The 23,738-nt window shown below is 42.9% G+C and overlaps 2 protein-coding genes across 9 annotated transcripts; one reads left to right on the forward strand and one right to left on the reverse strand.

Moving 5' to 3' along the window:
- The first annotated feature begins 15,845 nt into the window (after positions 1 to 15,845).
- On the forward strand, positions 15,846 to 19,295 carry LOC131007653 (G-type lectin S-receptor-like serine/threonine-protein kinase At4g27290). 8 transcript variants are annotated; one of them, XM_057934573.1, is made up of 7 exons: positions 15,846 to 17,223; positions 17,473 to 17,601; positions 17,717 to 17,841; positions 17,927 to 18,137; positions 18,252 to 18,489; positions 18,565 to 18,715; positions 18,806 to 19,295. In XM_057934573.1, exons 1-7 carry the CDS (start codon positions 15,945 to 15,947, stop codon positions 19,112 to 19,114), a joined length of 2,442 nt encoding a protein of 813 aa, XP_057790556.1. In that variant the 5' UTR covers positions 15,846 to 15,944; the 3' UTR covers positions 19,115 to 19,295. The 8 variants fall into 8 exon arrangements, with proteins under 8 accessions (XP_057790556.1, XP_057790551.1, XP_057790552.1 ...); XM_057934572.1 differs by having other exon boundaries at positions 15,874 to 17,223; positions 17,924 to 18,137; XM_057934574.1 differs by having other exon boundaries at positions 15,874 to 17,223; positions 17,768 to 17,841; positions 17,924 to 18,137.
- Positions 19,296 to 19,467: 172 nt separating this feature from the next.
- LOC131008219 (G-type lectin S-receptor-like serine/threonine-protein kinase SD1-1) lies at positions 19,468 to 20,673 on the reverse strand. Its single transcript, XM_057935112.1, has 5 exons — positions 20,579 to 20,673; positions 20,453 to 20,511; positions 20,037 to 20,174; positions 19,841 to 19,962; positions 19,468 to 19,760 (listed from the first exon to the last, which is right to left on the reverse strand). Exons 1-5 carry the CDS (start codon positions 20,671 to 20,673, stop codon positions 19,539 to 19,541), a joined length of 636 nt encoding a protein of 211 aa, XP_057791095.1. The 3' UTR covers positions 19,468 to 19,538.
- Positions 20,674 to 23,738: the final 3,065 nt, after the last annotated feature.

A 23,738-nucleotide genomic window follows, 5' to 3' on the forward strand; every position in this document is an offset into this window, starting at 1 on the left:
CTTGCTGTGGATCTATGGGTTTTGTGGCTCGTCTTCGATCTCAAGAGTATTTATTGTCGTCGATGCAAGGGATTTACCTCAGTAATATGATAATTAAACACTTTGTCTTAGTTATGGTGAGATTCATATTGTTGTTTTGTGGACGATCTTCACTTATGGGAAACTATTATTCATGTTCTCCATGTTTTCCTTGACTAATCTTTATATTATGGTAGTATTTTACATAATTCTTTTTGTTATCATGTTTAATGAATCGTGCTAACATGTCTTCTGGTGGTTGCTCTGTTTGTACTTATCTCTGGGTATCTCGCGTCTGCTGGATTTTACTGAGGGCTCTGTTTTTCTCAATCTATACTCTGGGTTTATTTTCCAGAGTGTAGAATTACTCGGAACTTTTTAACGGTCTTTGTACCGGTGCTCGGGATTCTTTATTGGATTTCTTATATTGGGACTCCCATCGGTAACGGAGGGTTTGTTCTTTTGTCCTTGGAACTTTTCTCACTTTGCTTACATGTAGGTACTATGGGATCGTCAGATGCTCACCGCAACCTGGAGAAAGAGTTCGACTCCGCTGCTCTCACCACTGAGGTGCCTGCCTCCTTGTTCACTGGCCTACAGGGCAATGCTGCCTTCGCTGCACCACCAGGGTTTCAGGCTATCTCCGCTACTCCGTTGACAGGGCTGAATGCAAGTCTCCAGAGATCTGTTCTGGTAACTCCGGGATCTGATATGCCAAGCTTAACTCCCGCGCCTGGAGCGGGACAGCTTACGTTTGGATCAATGGAACAGATGATGGCGCTGCTTCACTACTCCGCTGTGCGTCAAGCACTAGGAACTCCCATGTTGTCCACTGTTCCCATTGTAGCTCCACTGGTGGGAACGGCTACTTTGCAGGGCACTGAGGCCCCACCTCCCGCTGCTCAGGAGGTAAACACTTTAGCAATCAACAAACAAGTTGCGATGCCTCTGGAAGTGCAAGGGGCCCCGGCTGACAGGGAAGTGGAAAGAAGACCAGAGGGGAGCCGGGTCAGACTCAACAGTGTTGTGAGAAAGGAGAGGGTTGACGAGTCTGATAGTCAATCCGTCTCCCTGGTGTTCGAGGAGGAGAGACCAAGGGAGAAGGCTCGGTTAAAAAACCAAGTGTCTCAGCTGAAACATCAACTCCAGGATCTGGAGGAATCACTTAGGGAGAAATCCCGAAGGGAGGATAGGGAACAAAGGTCAGGAAAATCGCATCGGGTGGAGAAGTCCCATCGATCGGAAAAATCGCACTACACAGAGAGGTCAGAGGAGAGGGAGCTGGAGTATTCCTCTGGCAGACATGAATACAGAGTCCACAAGCGCCACGCTCGTGATGCGCCCAGAGACAGAAGGGAGCAGGGGAGGCATAAGGAGGACAAGAGAGCTAAGACATCAAGGCTCCACCCGATCAACAACCGCAGTCCTTTCTCGGACGATATCTTGGCAGATACCTTACCTAGAAGTTACAAGCCCATCTCACTGGATTACGATGGCACTACCGATCCGGAGGTACACCTCAATCGGTTTGAAGGGTTGGTTACGCTGCACATGTACACGGAGGGCATTAAGTGCCGAATCTTCTCCACTACTCTTACTGGACCAGCTCAGTTATGGTTTGGAACGCTGCCCCCAAATTCCATTCACTCTTTCGATGAATTACAGACTCGTTTTTTGCGGCAGTTCGCGAGTTCACGAAGGGTAGGGAAGTCAGCCCTTTCGCTGATGGATATTAAGCAGGAGCAGGGAGAAACACTACGGGAGTACACAGCGAGGTTTAACCTTGCCGCTCTGGAGGTGCCAGAGGCAGAATCGCAAATTAAAAACTGCGCCTATGTCAGAGGACTCAGGTCGGGGATCTTTTTTGATGAATTACAAATTCGACCAGCAAGGGATTTTGATGACATTATGGCAAGGCTGCCGGGTTATCTACAGTTGGAGGACGCCAAAATGGCGAGGAAGGTGGAAAATGAGAAACACAGAGTCAAGAAAGCTGAGGAAGCACCCGAAAGACAGAGACAGCAAGATAGGGCCCCATTCAGAGGGTTGCCTCCTAGGGTACTCCCACCCCAGGGAGGAATGCCATCTAATCAACAGCGCACAGTGAATGAAGTAACGCGGTTTACCGAATACACGCCCTTGATTAAACCACAAGAAGAAATTTTTCATCTGATAAAGGATCAGCCGTTCTTTAGGGCACCGGGGACCTACCGGACTGGGCCGCCGCAGGAAGGGCCTAACAATAAGTTGTGTGAATATCACAATTCCTTCGGGCATTACACGAAATATTGTGGGCACCTTAAGCACCAATTGGAGTTACTGGTGCGTCAGGGATATCTCGACCATCTCATTGACAGGGGAAATGAAGGTCAGAGGAGAACTGATCAGAGAGATCAGCGAGATCAGAGGGATCAGAGAGATCAGCGAGATCAGAGGGATCAAAGAAATAACCGGGATCAGCGGCGAGAACAGGGGAACAACAACAGAGATCGCAGGCTTGATGACAACCAGGATAATCGCAGAGAGGGGGCAGACAGACAAGCTCTTCCTCCCCCCCCGTATAGAAGGGAAGTTCACATGATTTGCGGAGAGAACGGGATGCCCACATCAAATAGGGCTAAAAAGCAAGTCGTCAGAGCAGTTAAAACAGGGTATTATCCTAAAAGGGTCATGGAAGTCACCAGCGCGGCAGAGGAGCCGGCAATCACCTTTGGAGCAGAGGATATACGTACACTAATGTATCCGCATGATGATGCGCTGGTCATCACGGCGGACATTGCCGGCTGCATTATTCACCGCATTTTCGTGGATTCGGGCAGCGCTGTAAACATCTTGTATAAGGAATGTCTCCAAAATATGGGAATTAACGCTCATGTTGAGCCGACAAATGCTCCTCTGTTTGGATTTGGAGGAGAGATGGTCATGCCCCTAGGGTATGTAGAGCTGCCGTTGATTCTTGGCAGTACAGTTGCAGGCAACAAAACAAGGATGGTACGTTTCTTAGTGGTAGATATGCCTAAACCCTCGTACAATGTCATACTCGGCCGGCCCGCCTTGACGGCGTTCAGGGCAGTTATCTCTTTGTTTCACCTAAAAATGAAGTTTCCAATCGAGGGTGGAAGAGTGGGAGAAGTTTGTGGCGATCAAACGACATCAAAAGCATGCCACGTGCAAATGCTCACACAGTCAGCGGGGCAGAAAAGGGAAAGATGGACAGAGGGGTCGAACGCCCGGAAGAAGGGGAAAGTGGGCGAGGTGCATGCCCCAGCAGAGGAGCGCCAAGAGTTGGCGGATTTATTAAAAGACAGAGACTCCACAGAGAAAACCGCGCTGGTGTCCACTAGCGATGTTTGCAATATGATAGAGTTATTTCCAGGGAAAGAGGGTTTCCAGACTAAGATTGGATCGGCCATGAGTGATCAAGTCAGAGAAGAGCTCATTGGTTGTCTTCGGCGAAATGCGGATGTGTTCGCTTTCAGCACCGCAGATTTGAAGGGAATCGATAGAGGGTTGGCGGAGCATTGCCTCAACGTGGACCCTAAGGTCAAGCCGATAAAGCAACGGACAAGGAATTTTGGGGCTGAAAAGGACGCTGCCATCAGAGAGCAGGTCTATGAACAATTGAAAGCTGGGCATATTGTGGAAGTGCAATACCCAGAGTGGATCTCAAACGCGGTGATGGTACCCAAGAAAACAAACACCTGGAGGATGTGTGTGGATTTCCGAGATTTAAACGCTGCTTGTCCAAAGGACCACTATCCTCTGCCGAGGATTGACCAATTGGTGGACTCCACTTCAGGATGTGCCTTATTATCCATGATGGATGCGTACCAAGGGTATCATCAGGTAAAGATGAACAGGGGAGACATCGCCAAAACGGCCTTTGCCGTCTGTTGTGGAGTATATGGGTGGAAGAGTATGCCGTTTGGTCTGAAGAATGCAGGAGCCACGTATCAGCGGATGATGGAGAAAATTTTCAAGGAGCAGCTTGCTAAGAATATCTTAGTGTACGTAGACGATATGCTTGTACGGAGTAACAGGGCAGAGGACCATGTATCTGATCTGGAAGAGATCTTCACAGTAGTCAGAGATCACAGACTCATGTTGAACCCAGCCAAGTGCACTTTTGGGGTCACAACAGGGAAATTCTTGGGGTATAAGGTCACGCCAGCAGGGATTGAGGTCAACGCCGACAAGGTCAAAGCTATTTTAGAAATGACACCGCCCAGAGGAATCAAGGAGGTGCAGACTCTGAATGGGCGTATCACTGCTTTGAGCAGGTTTATATCGCGATCGGCAGAGCGAAGCATGCCATTTTTCAAAGTGTTGAGGAAGGGAACCAAGTTTCTATGGACAGAGGAATGCCGAGCGGCGTTTGAGGATCTTAAAGTATACCTAGCAAAACTCCCAACTTTGACCAAGCCAGTTCCGGGAGAAACGTTGTATCTATACATAGCTATGGGGGAGGAGTCAATCAGCTCTGTGCTAATCAGAGAGGAGGGAAGTCATCAGAGACCCATCTATTTTGTCAGCAGAATTATTCAGGGCCCTGAGCTCAACTACACAGAGATCGAAAAGGCTGCTCTGGCGGTCATGATCACGGCAAGAAAGCTGAGGCCTTATTTCCTTTCACATCGAGTGGTGGTACGCACGTCTTTACCTTTTAAACAAGTTTTGGGGCGCGCGGATTTGTCGGGAAGAATGGTTAAATGGGCTGTGGAACTAGGGGAATATGATGTAGAATACGAGCCACGAACGGCGATCAAGGCGCAGGCATTGGCAGACTTCATACAAGAAACAACTCGTCGTCCCATACCAGAGTTCTGGGTGGCTTGTGTGGATGGGTCAGTGACAAAAGAGGGGTGCGGAATTGGGGTACATATCACTTCGCCAGGATACGGAACATATCAGTTCGCTATTAAATTCACCTGCCGGTTATCTAACAATGAGGCAGAATATGAGGCCGTGGTCAGAGGGGCTCACATCTTGTCAGAGCTTAAAGCCGAGTGCGTCATTATAAAGACGGACTCCCAGCTGGTTGCACAACAGTTCTCGGGAAGTTATAATATCAAGGATCAGAGGATGAAGGCGTACCATACCAAAATTAACGGAATGAAAGAAAAGTTCATGGAATTTAAGCTCGAACAGATTTCTCGGGAGGAGAATACGAAGGCCGACCTACTGGCGCGCATGGCTAGCGCAGTAGAGCAAACTTGGAGCGACGAAATTATTCTACTCTGTGATACCCGAGAGATGGAGACTTCACAGGTGTTCTCGGTAGAGATCAGGGATGATTGGCGGGCTCCGATCATACACTTCCTAAAGACAGGGGAGCGGCTAAGCAGAGAGTCCAACCAGAGGGCCCGTTATGAGAATTACTGTCTAATCAACGATCAACTCTTCAAACGATCTATCACTCAACCTTTGCTAAAATGTTTATCTCCAGAGGAAGCTAATTTTGCTTTGCAAGAAATTCATGCAGGTTGCTGTGGTGGGCATACGGGATTTCGGGATCTTGTGCGCAAAATTATCCGGGCCGGGTTCTATTGGCCTCATATCAACCAGGAAGCCAGAGAGTTCGTCCGCAAGTGTGAAGCTTGTCAGAGGCATGCCGGGAGAATCAACATACCAGGGAAGCCCATGGGTGTAATGTACGCTGCTTGTCCGTTTGACAAATGGGGCATTGATATAGTTGGGAAGTTGCCTACAGCACCTGGCGGGAAATGCTTTCTCATTGTGGCAGTAGATTATTTTTCTAAATGGGTCGAAGCTGAGGCTGTGAGCAAGATTGATGAAGTTACTGTGGAACGCTTCATCTGGAGGAATATCTGTTGCAGATTCGGAGTGCCGCGAATCATAGTGTCTGATAATGGGACTCAATTTACAGGGCAGAGGATCGCGGATTTCTGTGATCGAATGGATATTACACAGCGGTTTGTCTCAGTGGCTCATCCACAGGCAAATGGACAAGTGGAATTAGCTAACAGGACCATATGTGAAGGAATCAAGAAGAGGCTAACTCAGAGCAGAGGGAAGTGGGTAGAAGAGCTGGACACCGTTCTCTGGGCTCACCGAACCAGTCCAAAAACGGCGACAGGGGAGGCACCATTCACGCTGGTGTATGGATCCAACGCGGTGATACCAGCAGAGGCACGACTAGAATCATACCGGATTACCGCGTATAACACTGAACACAATGAGGAGCTCCGCCGAGCAGAGCTGGACTTGGTGGAAGCACAGCGGGAGGAAGCCCGCATCAGAGCGGCCAAGTACAAAGGCATCATTAAAGCGGGATATGACAAACGGGTCAGAGTGAGGAAATTGTCAAAGGGCGATTTGGTTCTCAAGCGAGCTGATGCGTTAAAGGCGGTGGGCAAGTTCGAGGCCAATTGGGAAGGGCCATACATCGTCACAGAGGTCTTGGGAGGCGGTGCGTACATATTGTCGGATTCAGACGGCAGAGCTCTACCCAGACCATGGAATATAAACACACTCAAAAAGTTCTATGTATAACTGCTTCTTAGCAGGAGTAATCACTTGTAGACCGGATACTCTTTTTCCCCACAGGGGTTTTAACGAGGTCCGGGGCCATAATATCAATAAAACAGATATGTGGTTCTAGGGAATTCCCTGGTGTTGTGTTTGTTTATTTCAATTCTCGTTTTCTTACATTACATATGCTACTTAACATGTTCGTGCAGAGCACTGCACATGTCACCAGAGGGGGGGAGTAGGGTGTATACCCGTAGTCCCCAATTTTTAAATTCAAAATGCAAACTGCTTCTTAGCAGGACAAGGGAGAAACAAATACAAAAACTGCTTCTTAGCAGGTCAAAGGGACAGCAAGTATCAGGGATGGACGTCTCTTCTTCCACGACCCAACACTTCGAGTTCTCTTTTGCTGCCGGGACATGCTCATCTCTCAGATCTACTTCAGCTCCACCACATGCCTGCAGAATATCCAGAAAAATAACAAGTCAAAATGCTACAGAGAAGGAATACAGAAAAGGAACAAACCAATGTCCAGATCCGGGGAATCAACGCTCAGATCTGGAGAAACGACGGCCAGATCCGGGAAACACGGCAATAACGCTCTCAAGCAAGGGAAGCCCGCTCATCACAACCACAAAGTTAGAGATCTGCACCAGAAATACAGAGTAAAAGGCGGAGCCTTTAGGGATGTGAATGTTCAGAGGGGAACTTCCCTTACTTAAGTGCTTTACAACCAAGATGGGAAAAAATAAGGGAAGTAGGAGAAAAGGAATAACAGATCAAGGGTTTGAGAGGAGGTCGGAAAAGGATAACGAGGGAGCTTTCTCTAAGAATCTTGGAGATAAAACCCTCAGGCGGGGGGGAGTCCTGTTTTTTCAGTCACCAACGGGCGCCGGCGTACTTTCTCAAAAGGACTCGCTCCCCCGACTGAGGGCATTACAACCAAGATAAGAAGGCATTTTGAGCCAAAAAGACGGGAGATCTAGGGTTTGAGAGGAGAGCAGCTTAGGGCGGCGGAAATAAAATAAGGGACTATGAACTAGGTCATGAAGGATGGAGGGATATATATAGAGACGATGTTGGGCCTGAGAAAGGGGGCAAGAGGTAATGGGCTTATGCGAAGGCATGGGCCGGAGAAGGGAGTAAGAAGTATTTGGGCCAACATGTTCATAACGGAGTATTGCACATGTCACCAGAGGGGGGAGTAGGGTGTATACCCGTAGGTCCCAATTTTTAAATTCAAAAATTGCTTCTCAGCAAGCCAAGGGAAAAACAGAGGGATCATGCTTCACCAGAGCAGAGGGGTTACACCCAACCAGAACAGAGAACGTCCCGGACAATCGTAAGCCGCGAAAGTTGGTTGTGCCATCCGGGCCCTCCATGCTCCGCGCAGAGGTTCCTGACAATCGTAAGCCGCGAAAGTTGGTTGTGCCATCCGGGCCCTCCATGCTCCGCGCAGAGGTTCCTGACAATCGTAAGCCGCGAAAGTTGGTTGTGCCATCCGGGCCCTCCATGCTCCGCGCAGAGGTTCCTGACAATCGTAAGCCACGAAAGTTGGTCGTGCCATTCGGGCCTTCCATGCTCCGCGCAGAGATAGCACTTAATCGTAAGCCGCGAAAGTTGGTTGCACCCCGCGGGTTTTCCATGCTCCGCGCAGAGGTTGCTTTAACCGTAAGCCATGAAAGTTGGTCACACCCCCCGGGTTTTCCATGCTCCGTGCAGGGTGTTCCTGTCAATCGTAAGCCGCGAAAGTTGGTTGTGCCGCCCGGGCCTTCCATGCTCCGCGCAGAGATAGCACTTAATCATAAGCCGCGAAAGTTGGTTGCACCCCCCGGGTTTTCCATGCTCCGCGCAGAGGTTGCTTTAACCGTAAGCCACGAAAGCTGGTCGCACCCCCCGGGTTTTCCACGCTCCGTGCAGGGTGTTCTTTCAATCGTAAGCCGCGAAAGTTGGTCGTGCCATCCGGGCCTTCCATGCTCCGCGCAGAGGTGGCACATAATTGTAAGCCGCGAAAGTTGGTTACGCCCCCCGGGTCCTCCATGCTCCGCGCAGAGGTTGTCCTTAACCGTAAGTCACGAAAGCTGGTCGCACCCCCCGGGTTTTCCATGCTCCGTGCAGGGGGTTACTATTTAATCGTAAGCCGTGAAAGTTGGTCGTGCCACCCGGGCCTTCCATGCTCCACGCAGAGGGTTACTATTTAATCGTAAGCCGTGAAAGTTGGTCGTGCCATCCGGGCCTTCCATGCTCCACGCAGAGGGTTACTATTTAATCGTAAGCCGTGAAAGTTGGTCGTGCCATCCGGGCCTTCCATGCTCCACGCAGAGGGTTACTATTTAATCGTAAGCCGTGAAAGTTGGTCGTGCCACTCGGGCCTTCCATGCTCCACGCAGAGGGTTACTATTTAATCGTAAGCCGCGAAAGTTGGTTGCACCCCCCGGGTCTTCCATGCTCCGCGCAGAGTGCTCAAGCTTGAATGGGAAGCAGCTTGGATGGGAAGCAGCGCGGATGGGAAGCAGCTTGGATGGGAAGCACGAAATCGCCAACAAAGAAATCAACCAAATCCTCGTCAGAGGAGGCGGTGAAATCCTTTCCAGAAGAATCAACCAAATCCTCGTCAGAGGAGGCGGTGAAATCCTTTCCAGAAGAATCAACCAAATCCTCGTCAGAGGAGGCGGTGAAATCCTTTACAGAGGAGTCATCACTATCCTCGCCAGAGGAGTCATCACCATCCTCGACAGAGGAGTCATCACCATCCTCGACAGAGGAGTCATCACCATCCTCGACAGAGAAGTCATCACCATCCTCGACTGAGGAGTCATCACAATCCTCGACAGAGGAGTCGTCACAATTCTCGCTAGAAGAGTCAACGGAATCCTTATAGCAGAAATCAAAAGAAATCCCAAGGGAGGGGATCAGAGAAGCATCAACAACAAGCGTAACAAGTCAATTCAAATCAGCAGGGGAAAGACGGGAATATAAACTCAAACATCAACGAGCAGTAAGAACAACGTAAAGAATGAAGGGAGAAAAGCGGCACAAGCAAGAAAAAAAAAAAAAACTTCACTTGAATATGCCAGTGAGGCAGAGCTATACACCCCAAAACAAGAAGTAAGTGTCCAATTTATACAAACTAGAGAAATTATAAAATTTGTCATCAAGTTAGGCAGGAGGGACGGAGGCATCCGCAGGGGAGGTAAAGGAAGCAGGGACAGAGGCAGAGGAGACCAGAAGAGGGACACCACTTGCGGAGGGCTGGCTAGCAGAGGCTCCCCCTGCAAATACTGGCAGCATGCCAGCCTTCTTCACTTTCGGAAGACGAGCTCCCAGATCCAACAGCTTCGCAGCCTCCTGCACATACAGATTCTCATCTCTGTACAGGTCAAACAGCTGATCCACTGCAGCAGAGGAAGAGGCGGAGTCGGTGAAGGCAGAAGATGTCAAGTCAGAGGGTAGGGGAGGCTCCATGCCGAACTGAGAAAACGTCCGGGTGACCTGGCCAGAGGGATCCCGCAGCCGATTTACAAAGCGCACCAGGGAAGCGGAGAAAGCAGGCATATACATGGGAGCAGAGGGCAACGAGTCAGATCCAATCCCAAGAGTAAAATAGGGAATGGCCTTCTCCAGCACTGGATACCACCACTCTGGCTTCCCTGGAGAATTTGCAGGGATTCCCATCAGTTTATTTATCTCCTCATCCTTGAGGTTGTCCATCAAGGCGTGCAGGTTCAGGGTAGCAAGTTGCTCTGGGGTGGCTCCCGCCATCTCCAATGCCTTTGTAGCAGTACGCTCTATCACGTAAGCAAAAAGGGGTCCGAAATCCTCCAGGTATTCGGGAGTCTTTTTGAAAGCCTCCAGAGTGCCTTCCAGCATCACCCCCAGGAAGTGTTGGCCCTGTGGAGATAAGAAATACTCCAGGCGCTGATCTCGTACCCCCAGGATATAAGCGCGATTCTGAGCTTCTGCAGATGTCTTTTTCCAATCACGCCGAGTCGCATTATAGGCCTGCTCATACTCTGCCTTGAACCTAGCAAGGCTCGTATGGCTTTCTTTAGTTGCTCTGGTCAATTCAGAAACCAGAGAGGACTTCTCTACTTCTATTTGAGCTAGTCGGGCCTTCAAATCAGTAATCTCCGCTTCAGCTTTACTCAGGCGTTCCACCACCCCAGCGACAGCATCATCACGCTTGGCAACGTCCGCTTGTTCCTTCTCTCTTTCTTTCTCTGCCACCTCGTAGTCATGGATGCATTTAACAGCCCCCCACATCCCCGACTCCACCTGCAAGAAAATAAAATGGGTTCCAACAAAACAATAAAAGGTTAGTAATTTAAAATTTTTAACAAGGAGTATAAGATGCAGGATACCTGAAGAGCCAACCGGCAGAGCTGAGTAGCTAAAGCCGGTCGGGACAGCTTCTCCATTTTCTCTTGGTCCTTTGAGTGGACACGAGCTATCAAGGCATCAATCAATTCCTGCCCCGATAAACTCGAAATCGGCCCAGGAACAAGATCCTCTGGTTCATCAGCCGAGGGCACCACAGCTTTGCCCTTACCCTTTCCACCAGTCGAGGGGAGAACCTTAGAACCACCAGCTGACTTCTTAGCTGGCCCCTTGCCCTTGTCCCCAGCAGAGGGGAGAATCTTTACACCACCAGCAGACTTCCTCGCTGGCTCTGAAGATTTGCCGGCCTTTTTCAGGCCCTCCTGTTTCTCCTTCTCACCTACAGAGATTAGGGAGCCCCTCTTCCTTTTCTTCGAAAGCTCAGCAAGGGGGGTACCGGGAGCTGAATCGGGCGAAGGAACCTCATCAGTAATATCCACGATTTGGATATCTTCTTCACAGGTGCCAGCGGCATCACCAGCGCTGGAGCGTCTACCCCTATGAACAAGGGCTCCCGCATCAACTTCCTCCGCGTCAAATGGACGCGAGGCTTCCACATTCCCCTCTGGGATTTCAACTACAGGAGGAATAGGCTGCTCCGAGGGATTTGTCCCGGAAGCAGAACCACCTGTGCCACGTTCCCCGCTGCCAGCAAGAGAGGGAATGTCGGGCAAGTTGTCCCCACACTTGCGCCTCCAAGACATATCTGCAAACCAAAATTTCATAACATTAAAATCAGGGTAACAAAAGCTAATATGTTTTTTAATGTATATTTTTTACCTATTGATTTCTCTGGGTACAGGGGAAATAGACCATTGTATGCCAGAGATGAATTATTCTCAGCAAGGTACCTACAGTCTAGGGGCTGGGCCTTGTTCATAGCGTTAAGGTGGGTTATAATACTCTGGTCACGGGTAGAAGGGACCTCGGGAGAAGCTGGTTTATAAGTAGTGCGAAGCTTATGCCATTCCAGCTCCAAAGCATGATAATCGCGCCAGGTGCCGAAAAGGGTGCGCACATAACAATAATGCTTCAGGAAGCCCTTATCAAAAGAATTCAAAGAGGAGAGAAAGGTAGTAGGATGTTTTGGATGAGCTGCAAAGCTATACAGAGGACTGCCCTGCATGCGAAGGGTCTGGGTCTGACAGAACAGTTTTGCGGTGTCCCCAACACCGTGAGCCCGGCACAAAACATGGAAGGCATATAGCCTTCGGATAGCAGAAGGGGCGACTTGGAAGAAAGGGATGTGAAAATAATTACAAACATCGACCAGCAAGGTAGGAGGAGGGAGCCTTAAACCAGCATCTATCTGGGCTTTTCAAACAACTATCATCTTGGGATGGTGAAGGTTCTCGGGAGGCGTTGAACCCTTAGAGAAGGCCTCGAACTTTAAACCATCAGGACGCCTACATTTGCTTCTCAATTTTTCCACCTCCGCGACACTAAGACGGGATGGAGGAACACTTTTGGGGGGTTGGGGGGTCTTCTTCCCCTTTTTCTTAGGTGGAGGGGGAGAGGGCGCAGTTTGAGATTCGTTAGAAACAGAGGGGGAAGGAAGATTTTCGAGATCTTGCTGCGAGGGGGAGGAAGATGAAGGGTCTTGGGCAGAAGGAGAAGGCGAGCGAGAGGGTTGAGGGGTGGAGGTGCAGGCCATGATGGGAAATGCCAATCCTAGGGTTTCTAACACGCTCAATCAGAGCACCAACAGTTATACCACTACGCTACGATTAAACACAAAATTGCAGTGAAGAGGATGCGCGAGTTACCTAGGCCAGAGAAAGATGGACGGTAAAACCTGGAGCGGAAGGGTCGTGGGAGGATGTCGGAACAGTGAGGGAATCGCCGGAAAATGCAGAAAAATCGTTCGGAAAGCTTGGAGAAGAAGAATAGTGAAAAGTGGGAGTTCGAATCGACTAAGTAATATTGTACGCGGGTAACCACCAGCATACGGGATGAACGACGCGTGGCACACGGGAAATAATCGACGGATGAGGATTTCTACGGAGAAATGAAAGGACGCAAAGGTTAAAAAGTAACCTCGGGGTACGGGAAAAGTACTGTGGATCGGGCAGGCATTTAATGCAGGTGACGTCATCCACGCGGGCGAGTCCTCTGGCTAGTGGCAATACTTCAGAGTGAACTAGCCAGACCAGGGAGGGTGGGAATAATAAAAATACCAGAGGGCAATTTACAGGGTTTATCTTTGCTTTCTTATGAAATTAGAGTACTTATGTCTTCATGATTTGCAGGGATCAAAGAAAATAGCATAGTTTGGGCTTTCACAGTACCCCACTGGTTGAACATGAAGAATACCCGGTTCAACCAGACCAGAGGGGGGAGTGGTTGATGAGGAGTAATACGTGCAGAGTAGGGAAGGAATACGAATTAGAGAAATCGACCCCATTGGAGGGACGAATATAGCAGAGGAGATACACTCGTCAGGGAAGTCATCGTCATCAGAGAAGTCAACTCCATCAGAGAAGTCATCCACGTCAGAGGAGTCCTTCATGCCAGAGAAGTCATTACCGCCAGAGGAGACGCCCTTGCCAGAGAAGACGTGTTTACCAGAGGAGTCCTTCATGCCAGAGATGTCAACATCACCAGAGAAGACGCCTTCGCCAGAGAAGACATTTCCATCAGAGGAGCCAATAAACGCGCGGGAAGGTCTCCCGCATATTATCGAAATTACCAGCGTACCCTTCCACCACGCAAGACGCATGCATCGAAGATGTTTTTACTATTTTACCCCTCCGCTTGTAAATCTATAAATAGGGCCCGAGCTCGTGTACTGTGTTTTTACGCTCTCTCATATTTTCGAATACAATAGTTGTTTTCTTTCTCGTGCAAGGTTTCCGATCAGCTATTTTTACTCTTTCCAGCCTTCTCGACTAGGTAGAATTTTATGTTTTCCCTTTATAGATTTAGGTGTTGGTTTCGTAAACACCAAAATCAAAAAAAGGTTGGGAGAAGTGGGATTCGAACCATTGATGTGAATAAATGTAATATTTAAAAAAAAGAAATCGATGAAAAAAATAAAAAATAAAAGTGTTGAAAATTAAAAATTAAACAAAAAATAGAAAAAATAAAAGAGCTAAAAAAAAATCGGAAAATACATAAAAAACCTGAAACAAAAAAAAAGCAAAAAACATTGTAAAAAATCAAAGAAGAAAAAAGAAAAAAAAAAAAAAGAAATCAAAGTGGGATTCGAAAAAAGAAATCAAAGTAGGATTCGAACCCACCATCTCACACATACAGAAATACTTAAGACGGAAATAACTATCATCCCACCATAATTTTCATTTTGCTTTTATCTGTCAAAATTAGTACTCCCTCCGTCTTAAACGAAATGTCCTGTTTTCCTTTTTGGACTGTCCCAAACGAAATGTTTTGTTTCCTTTTTTGGCAATACACTCTCTCTCTATACTTAATATTTAAATAATTTCCACCAACCACTTTATCTACTTTATACACATTTCTTAATCTCCGTACCGAAAAGAAATAGGCCATTTCGCTTGGGACGGAGGGAGTATATAATATGTTTCTCAACAAATTGTAACTGCAGAGGATGCGGTCAAGACTAACTCATAGTATCTCCATCCACCAATCAACTTCTTATTTGCCTCTAAATTTTTGTCCACTAATTAATTACATATTCTGTTTTTTTGAACATATATACCATCCCTTACTTTTTAAATTACCACACTTTACCAATTGGACCCACCACACTCTGCCATTACTTGTCTAATTAATCCAATTTTGATGTTAATTAAATGTAGTACGATATTTTGAATTTTCAGTTTATTTATTTTCTAAAAATTTTATTTCCAGTTTATTTATTTATTTATTTTTAGTTTATTTATTTTCGAAAATTTCAGTTTATTTATTTATTTACTTTCGAATTTTCAGTTTATTTATTTTCTAAAAAAATTATTTTCTAGTTTTTAGTTTATTTATTTTTCAGTTTTCAGTTTATTTATTTTCTAAAAATTTTATTTCCAGTTTATTTATTCATTTATTTATTTTCAGTTTATTTATTTTCTGAATTTTCAGTTTATTTATTTATTTTCAGTTTATTTATTTTTCAGTTTTCATTATATTTATTTATTTATTTTCTGAAAAATTTATTTCCAGTTTAATTATTTATTTCCAGTTTATTTATTTATATATTTTTGAATTTTCAGATTATTTATTTTCTGAAAAAATTATTTTCCAGTTTTCAGTTTATTTATTTTTCAGTTTTCAGTTTATTTATTTATTTATTTTCGAATTTTCAGTTTATTTATTTTCTGAAAATTTATTTTCCAGTTTTCAGTTTATTTATTTATTTTCTGAAAATTTTATTTCCAGTTTATTTATTTATTTATTTATTTCCAGTTCATTTATTTTCTGAATTTTCAGTTTATTTATTTTTGAATTTTCAGTTTATTTATTTTCTGAAAATTTATTTTCCAGTTTTCAGTTTATTTATTTTTGAATTTTTAGTTTATTTATTTTATGAAAAATTTATTTTCCAAGTTTTAGTTTATTTATTTATTTATTTTCGAATTTTCAATTTATTTATTTTTTGAATTTTGAGTTTATTTTTGAATTTTCAATTTATTTATTTTTTGAAAAAATTTATTTTCCAGTTTTCATTTTATTTAAGTAAAGAGTAAAAAGAAAATAACTATTGAAAGATTAGTAAAAATAATCAAATGCATTAACCCTACCTTTTAGTCTTTTACACCATTTTTACACAATTTTTTTTAGCTTTCTTAGTTTTCGTGTCGATTATCAAATGGATAGTTGATTGGTGGACTGAGAGAGTAATAGATAGATAGATTAGTCAATGTGGTCGCTATTGTCAGTTTGTGTGGAATGAGAATAAACAAGAGAGATGGATAAGTTGAATCTTAAAATACAATGTTTTATTAAATGAAACGTTGAATATAGTTAAATTTGGTAAATTTTTATTGTATTTTATTAGTTCTCATATTAAGAACCCAATTCTCGCATCATTTATCCATCAAAGTCTTCTACTTCATCTTTTTTTGTGACTAAATAGGATCACCAAGAAAATGGCGCCTTTCTGTTTCACTGCAATCCTCTGCTCTTTGGTTTACTCCTTGGCGTTTCTCAAATTAACCTCTGGAGCAGGTCATTCACTTTTCAACAACCAAACCCTTGCTATTGGCCACACTTTGGTTTCTGAGACCCAAGTTTTTGAGCTCGGGTTTTTCCGCCCTGGAAAATCAGCGAATTTGTTCTTAGGGATATGGTACAAAGCCATACCTGATACAGTAGTTTGGGTTGCAAACAGAAACAATCCCATCACTGATTCACAAGGAGTCGTCTTCGCCGTTGCTGGAAACGGCAGTCTCCTTATAAGCAGAGATGGAAGCATTATCTGGTCGGCGAATCCATCGACGGCGGCATCGCGTCCAGCTGTACGCCTCCTAGAAACTGGAAACCTAGTTGTTGTGGACGAGGCGACGGAGGAAGGCTTCTACTTATGGCAGAGTTTTGATTTCCCCACTGACACGTGGCTATCAGGGATGAAGATGGTAGATGACCTTGATGCCGGCGTTAGCACGAACTTGACATCATGGAGAAATTGGGATGATCCTTCGCCCGGAGATTTCTTCGCGAAGATCGAGAGCCATGCCATGGGTGAGATGGTGATGTACAGAGGCACAAGGAAGAGATTTCGAACTGGAAAGTGGAATGGCATTTATTTCAACGGTATGCCTCGCTTCCGCAGTACTGTCCCCGCAACTGAATTGATCTTCAAAGAAGAGCGGTTGATATCTATCAAAATGCCTTATCAAAGCTCAATTATCGTACGAGCAACATTAGACGTATCTGGCTCAATCCTCCACTATATTATGAATCCAGGGAAGGATAGGTGGAATCCTGTGTACCCGTTTCCACGAGACGAATGCGACGAGTATGCTTACTGCGGTCCCAACGCCATCTGCGCGGTTGAGAAGGCACAGAGATGCGACTGTTTCAAAGGATTTTCCCCCAAGTTTAGGAAGGAATGGGAGCTTCAAGACTGGTCTAATGGATGTGGTAGAGTTAGGGCGTTGAATTGCGAGAGTGGAGATGGCTTTGTAGAGGTTAGAGGGGTGAAGTATCCTGATATGCTGAGATACTGGTTGAATACTAGCATGAGCCTTGAGCAGTGCAAAGCTGAGTGCTTGAAAAACTGTAGCTGCACCGCCTATGCTCATCCATACATAAGTAATGGAGGCAGAGGCTGCTTGATGTGGTATGGGGATCTCCTTGATGCCAGAGAGCTTCCTGCAACACATGTTCTGCATAAAATCTATATTCGCCTACCACTTTCAGAACTAGGTAACTGTTTCTATCACCCTTCTACATATTCTCTAGCTTACATTTTCTCAGGTAAACAAGAGAGTGTTAAATCTGCTACCCTTTATTTATACGGAAGAAATTTGTATGAATATGAACAAGTGTGCATTTATCTATACGACCTTCTCACCCTTGTCTAGTGGCTAGCCCCCTTTTTCTCCAACAGCAGGAAACCCAAAAAACATAATAGAAGGCCTCAATATTCACTGTTCTTGGTGATTTTGCATGTAGATTTTAACTCCAATTTGGAGACGAAGAAAGCGCCAACAAATTTAATACTAATATCAATTGCTACTGGAGTAATTGTCTCGAGTTTTATCAATGGAGGTTTACTTATACTGACAAGAAGGAATAAGCGAGGTAACAACAATGACTTGTGTAGTGGATTACTCTTGAAAATTCTGTTATAATGTTCAGATTACGCAGTCAACCAGACCCTGAGGCATTAGTTCTTTTGTCTTTTCACGCTTCATAGCACTAAAGAGGAATAACGAGGATATAGAATTGCCTTTGATCAAAATGGCAGCTATTCTAGAAGCAACAAACAATTTCTCCAAAGAGAACATGCTAGGAGTAGGAGGTTTTGGTCCTGTTTATAAGGTAACTAACCTTGACACATTCTTCAACTTGAGCATTGCCTCTACTTTAGCAGACATACTTACTCCTATAGTAAGATGCATAGCAGGGCAATCTGTCAGAAGGAGAAGAAGTCGCAGTCAAAAGATTGTCAAAAACTTCTGGGCAGGGACTTCAAGAGTTCAAGAATGAAGTCGTGTTGATTGCTAAGCTTCAACATAGAAACCTCGTCAGGCTTCTTGGATGTTGCATTGAAGAAGAGGAAATGATGCTAATATATGAATACTTACAGAATAAGAGCTTGGATAATTTTGTTTTTGGTACTGGCCAAATATATCCCTTATCCTTTTGTTTGTTTAAATTCAGCAAATTTATCCTACCATATAGTTGACGTGTCAGATGTTGATACTCATAAAATACTCGATCATGTGCAGATCAAGATCGAAGGAAACTTTTGACATGGCCTAAGCGCTTTGACATTATCATGGGAATCGCAAAGGGACTGCTTTATCTCCACCATGATTCCAGGCTCAAGATTATCCACCGGGATCTCAAAACAAGTAACATTTTACTAGATGCAAGTTTAAATCCAAAAATATCAGACTTTGGCTTAGCAAGAACGTTTGAAGAGGATCAATGTCTATCTAGAACAAAGAGAGTTGTTGGAACGTAGTAAGTTTTTTTTCATCTCATGAAAGCACATTGCTATTTTCCATGGTGGCCTAATGATTGATTATTTTTATGCAGTGGCTATATGGCTCCAGAATATGCATTTCATGGGAAATTCTCTGTGAAGTCTGACATCTATAGTCTTGGAGTGGTACTGCTAGAGATAATAAGTGGGAAAAAGATAAGAGGATTTCAGCACAACGATCATCATCATAGCCTCCTAGGCCATGTATTCCTCTTCCTACAAATGTTTGTTGATAATTGTCATATGAAAAAGTGTGTTTCAGAGTATAAACTTATCCAGTGGAAATTGTGGCAGGCATGGATGCTATGGAAAGAGAAGAGGATTATGGAAATGATGGACGAATGTTTGATGGCAACATGTGTTGAATCCCAAGTGACGAGATGCATACATGTGGGGTTATTATGTGTTCAAAATTTCGCAGAAGATAGACCAATCATGCCATCAGTGGTTTTAATGTTAGCAAGTGATGGAGCACTCCTGCCTGAACCTAATGAGCCGGGATATTACATTGAAGGGAGTTGTAGCCCTTCACGAAGCTCTAAATCGCCTTGTATTAAGTCCGAGAATGGCACACTTACCTTTACCGACTTGGAGGCCAGATAGAGATTGCTACTTAATTGCTCTAATGTATTTGAGTTCCTAGATCAGCCACCTGGTTGGTTGGAACTTCTATGTTTATGTTCAAATTGAGAGTTGTATAATTTGTAGTAGATGTAAGATAAATGCTTGTTCACTTACAAAAGTTCAAGTCCATGTTAAAAGCATCCATTGGTTTTGATCTGCACATGATCGACTACTTCATTAATATAAGCAATTCAAATATTTGCTACAATAAACTTTAAGGGAGCGTTTATTTTTAGGATGAGTTTAGATAGGTAAAAATAGTATAAGCTAATTTTGTTTGATTCATGTCCTATTGAAATGGTGAGATTAAAGAAATTTTAATAACGAGGACAAAAATATTCAGCCATGTATTCTATCAATCATGAAAAATAAAGGGAGAACAAAAAAAGGTTTGAAAGATTTATCAGACAGCACCAGAAATAAAACAATCGAGGCTCTTATGCTGTAGGTATTCATATATTAGCACCATTTCCTCTCCTTGAATGCAACATCCAACAAGTCTGACGAGGTTCCTATGTTGAAGTTTAGCAATCAACTTTATTTCATTTTTGAACTCCTCAACACCCTGATTTGAACCTCTCGACAATCTTTTGACAGCGATTTCCTGTCCCGTAGATAACTTACCCTGCTTGATCATGTTGGTGAGGATGTACGAGTTAATTTGGGCAATCAAAACTAAAGTGGTATATATATACTATATATTACCTTGTAAACAGACCCTAAACCTCCAGATCCTATCATGTTCTCAGAGGAGAAGTTATTTGTTGCTTCCACAAGGGCTGCCATTTTGATTGTAGGTAAATCTATATCCTCATCTTTTGCTTTTACTGCAACAAGGAAAAAGAATTAGCATCTGGACTCTGCATCTGCATGCATGTTCTCAAAATGAGAAACCTGCTACCTCGCCACTTTCGCCTCGTCAGATAGAGTATCCCTCCATTGATAATGCTTGCGATAAGGACTCCAACAACAAGTGATGCTGATATCAACTTTATAGCCAATTTCTTCTTATGCTCTTTATCCAAATTGGTGCCAATATCTACCAGTAAAAATGTCATTAACAAATCTAATTATTGAGCTCTGTAGATAAGGACTTACTATGTTATGTTTTTTCAATCTTATAAAGGAAAGTAAAACCTCATTGGCAACATGTGTAAAACTATACAAATTGAAATCACACACCTTCTTATATTGAACATAAACTTAGTAGAAACAGGTAACAATCTTTTTGAGCAGAAGAGGACTAGAATTGGTACCTAGTTGTGGAAGTGATAAGCGAATGTAGATATTCTGCAAAGTATTTGCTCTGTTATCAACAAGATCCCCAAACCACAAGACGCAGCCCAGTCACGTAGGGATTAACATAGGCGGTGCAGCTACAGTTTTTCAAGCACTCAGCCAAAACCAAAACCTCAACATATCAGGATACTTCACCCCTCTCACCTCAAGAAATCCATCTCCACCTCCACCGCCACCCTTGCTACTCTCCCGCATCCACCAGACCAATCTTGAATGTCCCAATCACCGGGAAAGATCATCGGAATTTCTCCACGACATCGACCATCTTCATGTCCGACAACAAGGTGTCGATCGGGAAATCAGAACTCTGCCATAAGTAGCCTTCTTCCGTCGTCGTCTCGTCGGCAACAACCAGGTTTCCTGAATCCAGGAGGCGTGCAACTGGACGCGATGCCACCGTTGATGGAGTCGCGGACCAGATAACGGTTCCGCCGCTGCTTATAGCAAGAGTTCCATTTTTGGAAATAGCGAGAACTAGTGCTTGTGAGTCAATGATTGGATTGTTTCTATTTGCAACCCAAACTACAACATCAGGTGTGGCTTTGTACCATATTCCCAATTAAGTATATGTTTCTAGATTTTCCAGGACTGAAAAATCCCAGCTCATAAACTCCATTTTCGGAAACCAGATTCTGTATCGTTTGGTTTTGGTGAATTGTGTGATCTGCTGCAGAGGCTAATCTCAGTAAGGCAATGGAGTGAAGCAAAGAGCAGAGGATTGCTATGAAATATAACTGCGCCATGTTTTATCTTGTCACTCAAATGCTTCAGAAAAGTTTGAGACATAATAAGAGAAGCCTTTGGTTTTAGTTGAATATTATTAAACGTTATTTGCATTTAATTAAAATCGATACAAGTTAAATGATACGAGCCCCTCTACCAAAACTCAACCCGAAGAGGCCCAACCCATTACTGTGCATGTGGTGGAAGAGCCAAGCCTAGCCCAAAGTCGTCCGCCTAATAACTAAAAGGCTAAGTATATAATTGCTCAATTTAATCTCTAACTAGTGGACACACGTAGCAAATCTTTATTTCCCATCAAATCTTTATTTCCATATCATCAAATCTTTATATCAACTATTTATTTAACACAAGTATTAAATCCATTAAAATCATTCTAACCTAAATCCTAATGTTTTCTCAAACGTAAAACACAAAGTCACAATCATCAACGGAAGCCAAAATTTCTGGATTCATCATTCTATTTCTTCAAAGTAAATTATGGATAATCCATGTATCATGTATGTATGTTCTTTATTCTTTTTAGCATTTTGTTACGAATTTTCTGTGACTATGTCGTGTGTATGAAACATATTATATTACGAACTATTTTTGGGTTATGTTGAGTAGTTTTTAGTGCGAATTTCTATGTCTTTGTTACGAATTATTGTTTGTTGTAGTATATTGTGTATGAAGTATGAGCATTTTTCCATTTTGTTTCAATTTTCTAGTTTGGTTATTCTATTTTTTTGTTAATATGTTGTAATAAGTCATTTACTATTCGTTCATTAATAATTGTAATATGATTTTGGAAGTTTGTGGTAATCTCCTCATTGAATGTTATTATTTTTGCTACGAAATAATATTTCATAAATTCCAAACGAAGTTTTTAAATAATGTTACGCATTTTTTTATGTATTTAGAATGCGTAACATAACACTTAGTAGGTCAAAATTCATGTTGTTCATAGACCAAAAAAATGTGTATAATTCTTATCCAAAAAATGTAAGTATTGCGAAATTTTTTAGTTACGTTATGCAGTTGTATGTTACGAATTTTGTTAGTTACGTTACGCATTACTGTTTCATAACAGATTACTTCAGTTATCGTATTTTGATATCGGTTTGAACAACTATTATTTTTCAGTGTTAGATTTAGAGCCGCGAGAAGGTCAAATAATATCTTACACCAATTCATACCTTCTCGTCTGCAGGAAACCGTACATAGGGAAACAATTCAAGTCTATAGATGACGCATATGAGTTTTACAAAAAAACCTAAGAGGATGTACAAGAAGTGTGGTCACCGTGCTCGACATGATTCGCACAATTGTGGGAAGATTGTTGAAGAAGATAGTGAAGATGAGTGATTGTTCTACGACAAAGAAACGATGTCAATTTAATTTTCCAATTTCTCAATTTATCATGCACTTTGAAGCTTGTTTGGTGTTTTGTTGGTATTTCAAAGTCATGGAATATGACTAAAGACGTTTCTTAAATGTTCACCATTATCTTTTGAACAATCCATTTCTTAAGATGATTTAATAATTAAGTGGTATTATGATGATTATTTCATTTGTTAAGTTTAGATGTATCGCTTAAACGTAAGTGTATTATTATAATATAATTCTTACTACATGAATAATTTGTATCAAACAATATTATAATTCATAAATGGTTTTAAAATTTTTAAACTGGATCGTAAATTCTTATTGTATTTTTGTTGAATGAATAATTGCCATAAGTCCTCACAACAAGCAACTGTATTTTAAATTCTTAAAATTTATCAGGCCAATTCTCACTAAAAAAATTTTTAGTATCGTAACCGCGAGATTATTATGTAGTAAACCACAAAAAACGTAGAATAACATATCATTTTATTTCAAATAAAATTTGATTTCAATTATACAAATTCTCACTATGAAAAAAAGAGCAAACTTGCAAATAATTCGATAATCCAAATTCTCATTATTAGTTATACAAATGATTTAAGTGTTAATATATAATAGTAGCCACTTTTATATAGTAAAAATAAATTTTACCCACTAATATAAAAACTTAAAAAAATACCCACATTTACCATTTTACCCTTGCATATAAATTTTTTACAAATACCCACGAATTCACAACCAGTGAATTCACAACTAAAATAAATTTTGGTTGTGAATTCAAGCTTTAAAACTCGAATTCACAACTGAATAACAAGTATTAGTTGTGAATTCAAGTTTTAAAGTTTGAATTCACAACTATAAATAGTGTTAGTTGTGAATTCGCGTGAATTCACAACCCACACTATTTCAAGTTGTGAATTCACAACCGATAAAACTTGAATTCACAACCAACATTTTTTCAAGTTGTGAATTCACAACCAATTAAACTTGAATTCACAATCAACACTATTTCAATTGTGAATTCACAACCAACGCCGATAATTCAGTTGTGAATTCAAGAACATTTGCACAAAATTGAGCGATTTTCATCAATTTCTTCAATCTGTGATCCAATATACTTAGTATTCAATCAAAGCAAAGCTTATACAGAAAATTTATTACATTTCCTTTCTTGATAGAGCAGAACACCTAAAAG

This window comes from Salvia miltiorrhiza, chromosome 2, assembly GCF_028751815.1.
Source record: "Salvia miltiorrhiza cultivar Shanhuang (shh) chromosome 2, IMPLAD_Smil_shh, whole genome shotgun sequence".
NCBI classification, from domain to species: Eukaryota; Viridiplantae; Streptophyta; class Magnoliopsida; order Lamiales; family Lamiaceae; genus Salvia; species Salvia miltiorrhiza.

Bases quoted from the DNA above. Each gene is read 5' to 3' on its own strand.
- LOC131007653 (XM_057934568.1), top strand. From the start codon at position 15,945: ATGGCGCCTTTCTGTTTCACTGCAATCCTCTGCTCTTTGGTTTACTCC. The intron at 17,224-17,472 runs GTAACTGTTTCT...TTTTGCATGTAG, and splicing joins CCTACCACTTTCAGAACTAG to ATTTTAACTCCAATTTGGAG. The intron at 17,842-17,923 runs GTAACTAACCTT...TAAGATGCATAG, and splicing joins GTTTTGGTCCTGTTTATAAG to CAGGGCAATCTGTCAGAAGG.
- LOC131008219 (XM_057935112.1), bottom strand. From the start codon at position 20,673: ATGATCTTTCCCGGTGATTGGGACATTCAAGATTGGTCTGGTGGATGC. The intron at 20,512-20,578 runs GTGAGAGGGGTG...GAAAAACTGTAG, and splicing joins GTGGAGATGGATTTCTTGAG to CTGCACCGCCTATGTTAATC. The intron at 19,963-20,036 runs GTAGCAGGTTTC...TCCTTGTTGCAG, and splicing joins GACGAGGCGAAAGTGGCGAG to TAAAAGCAAAAGATGAGGAT.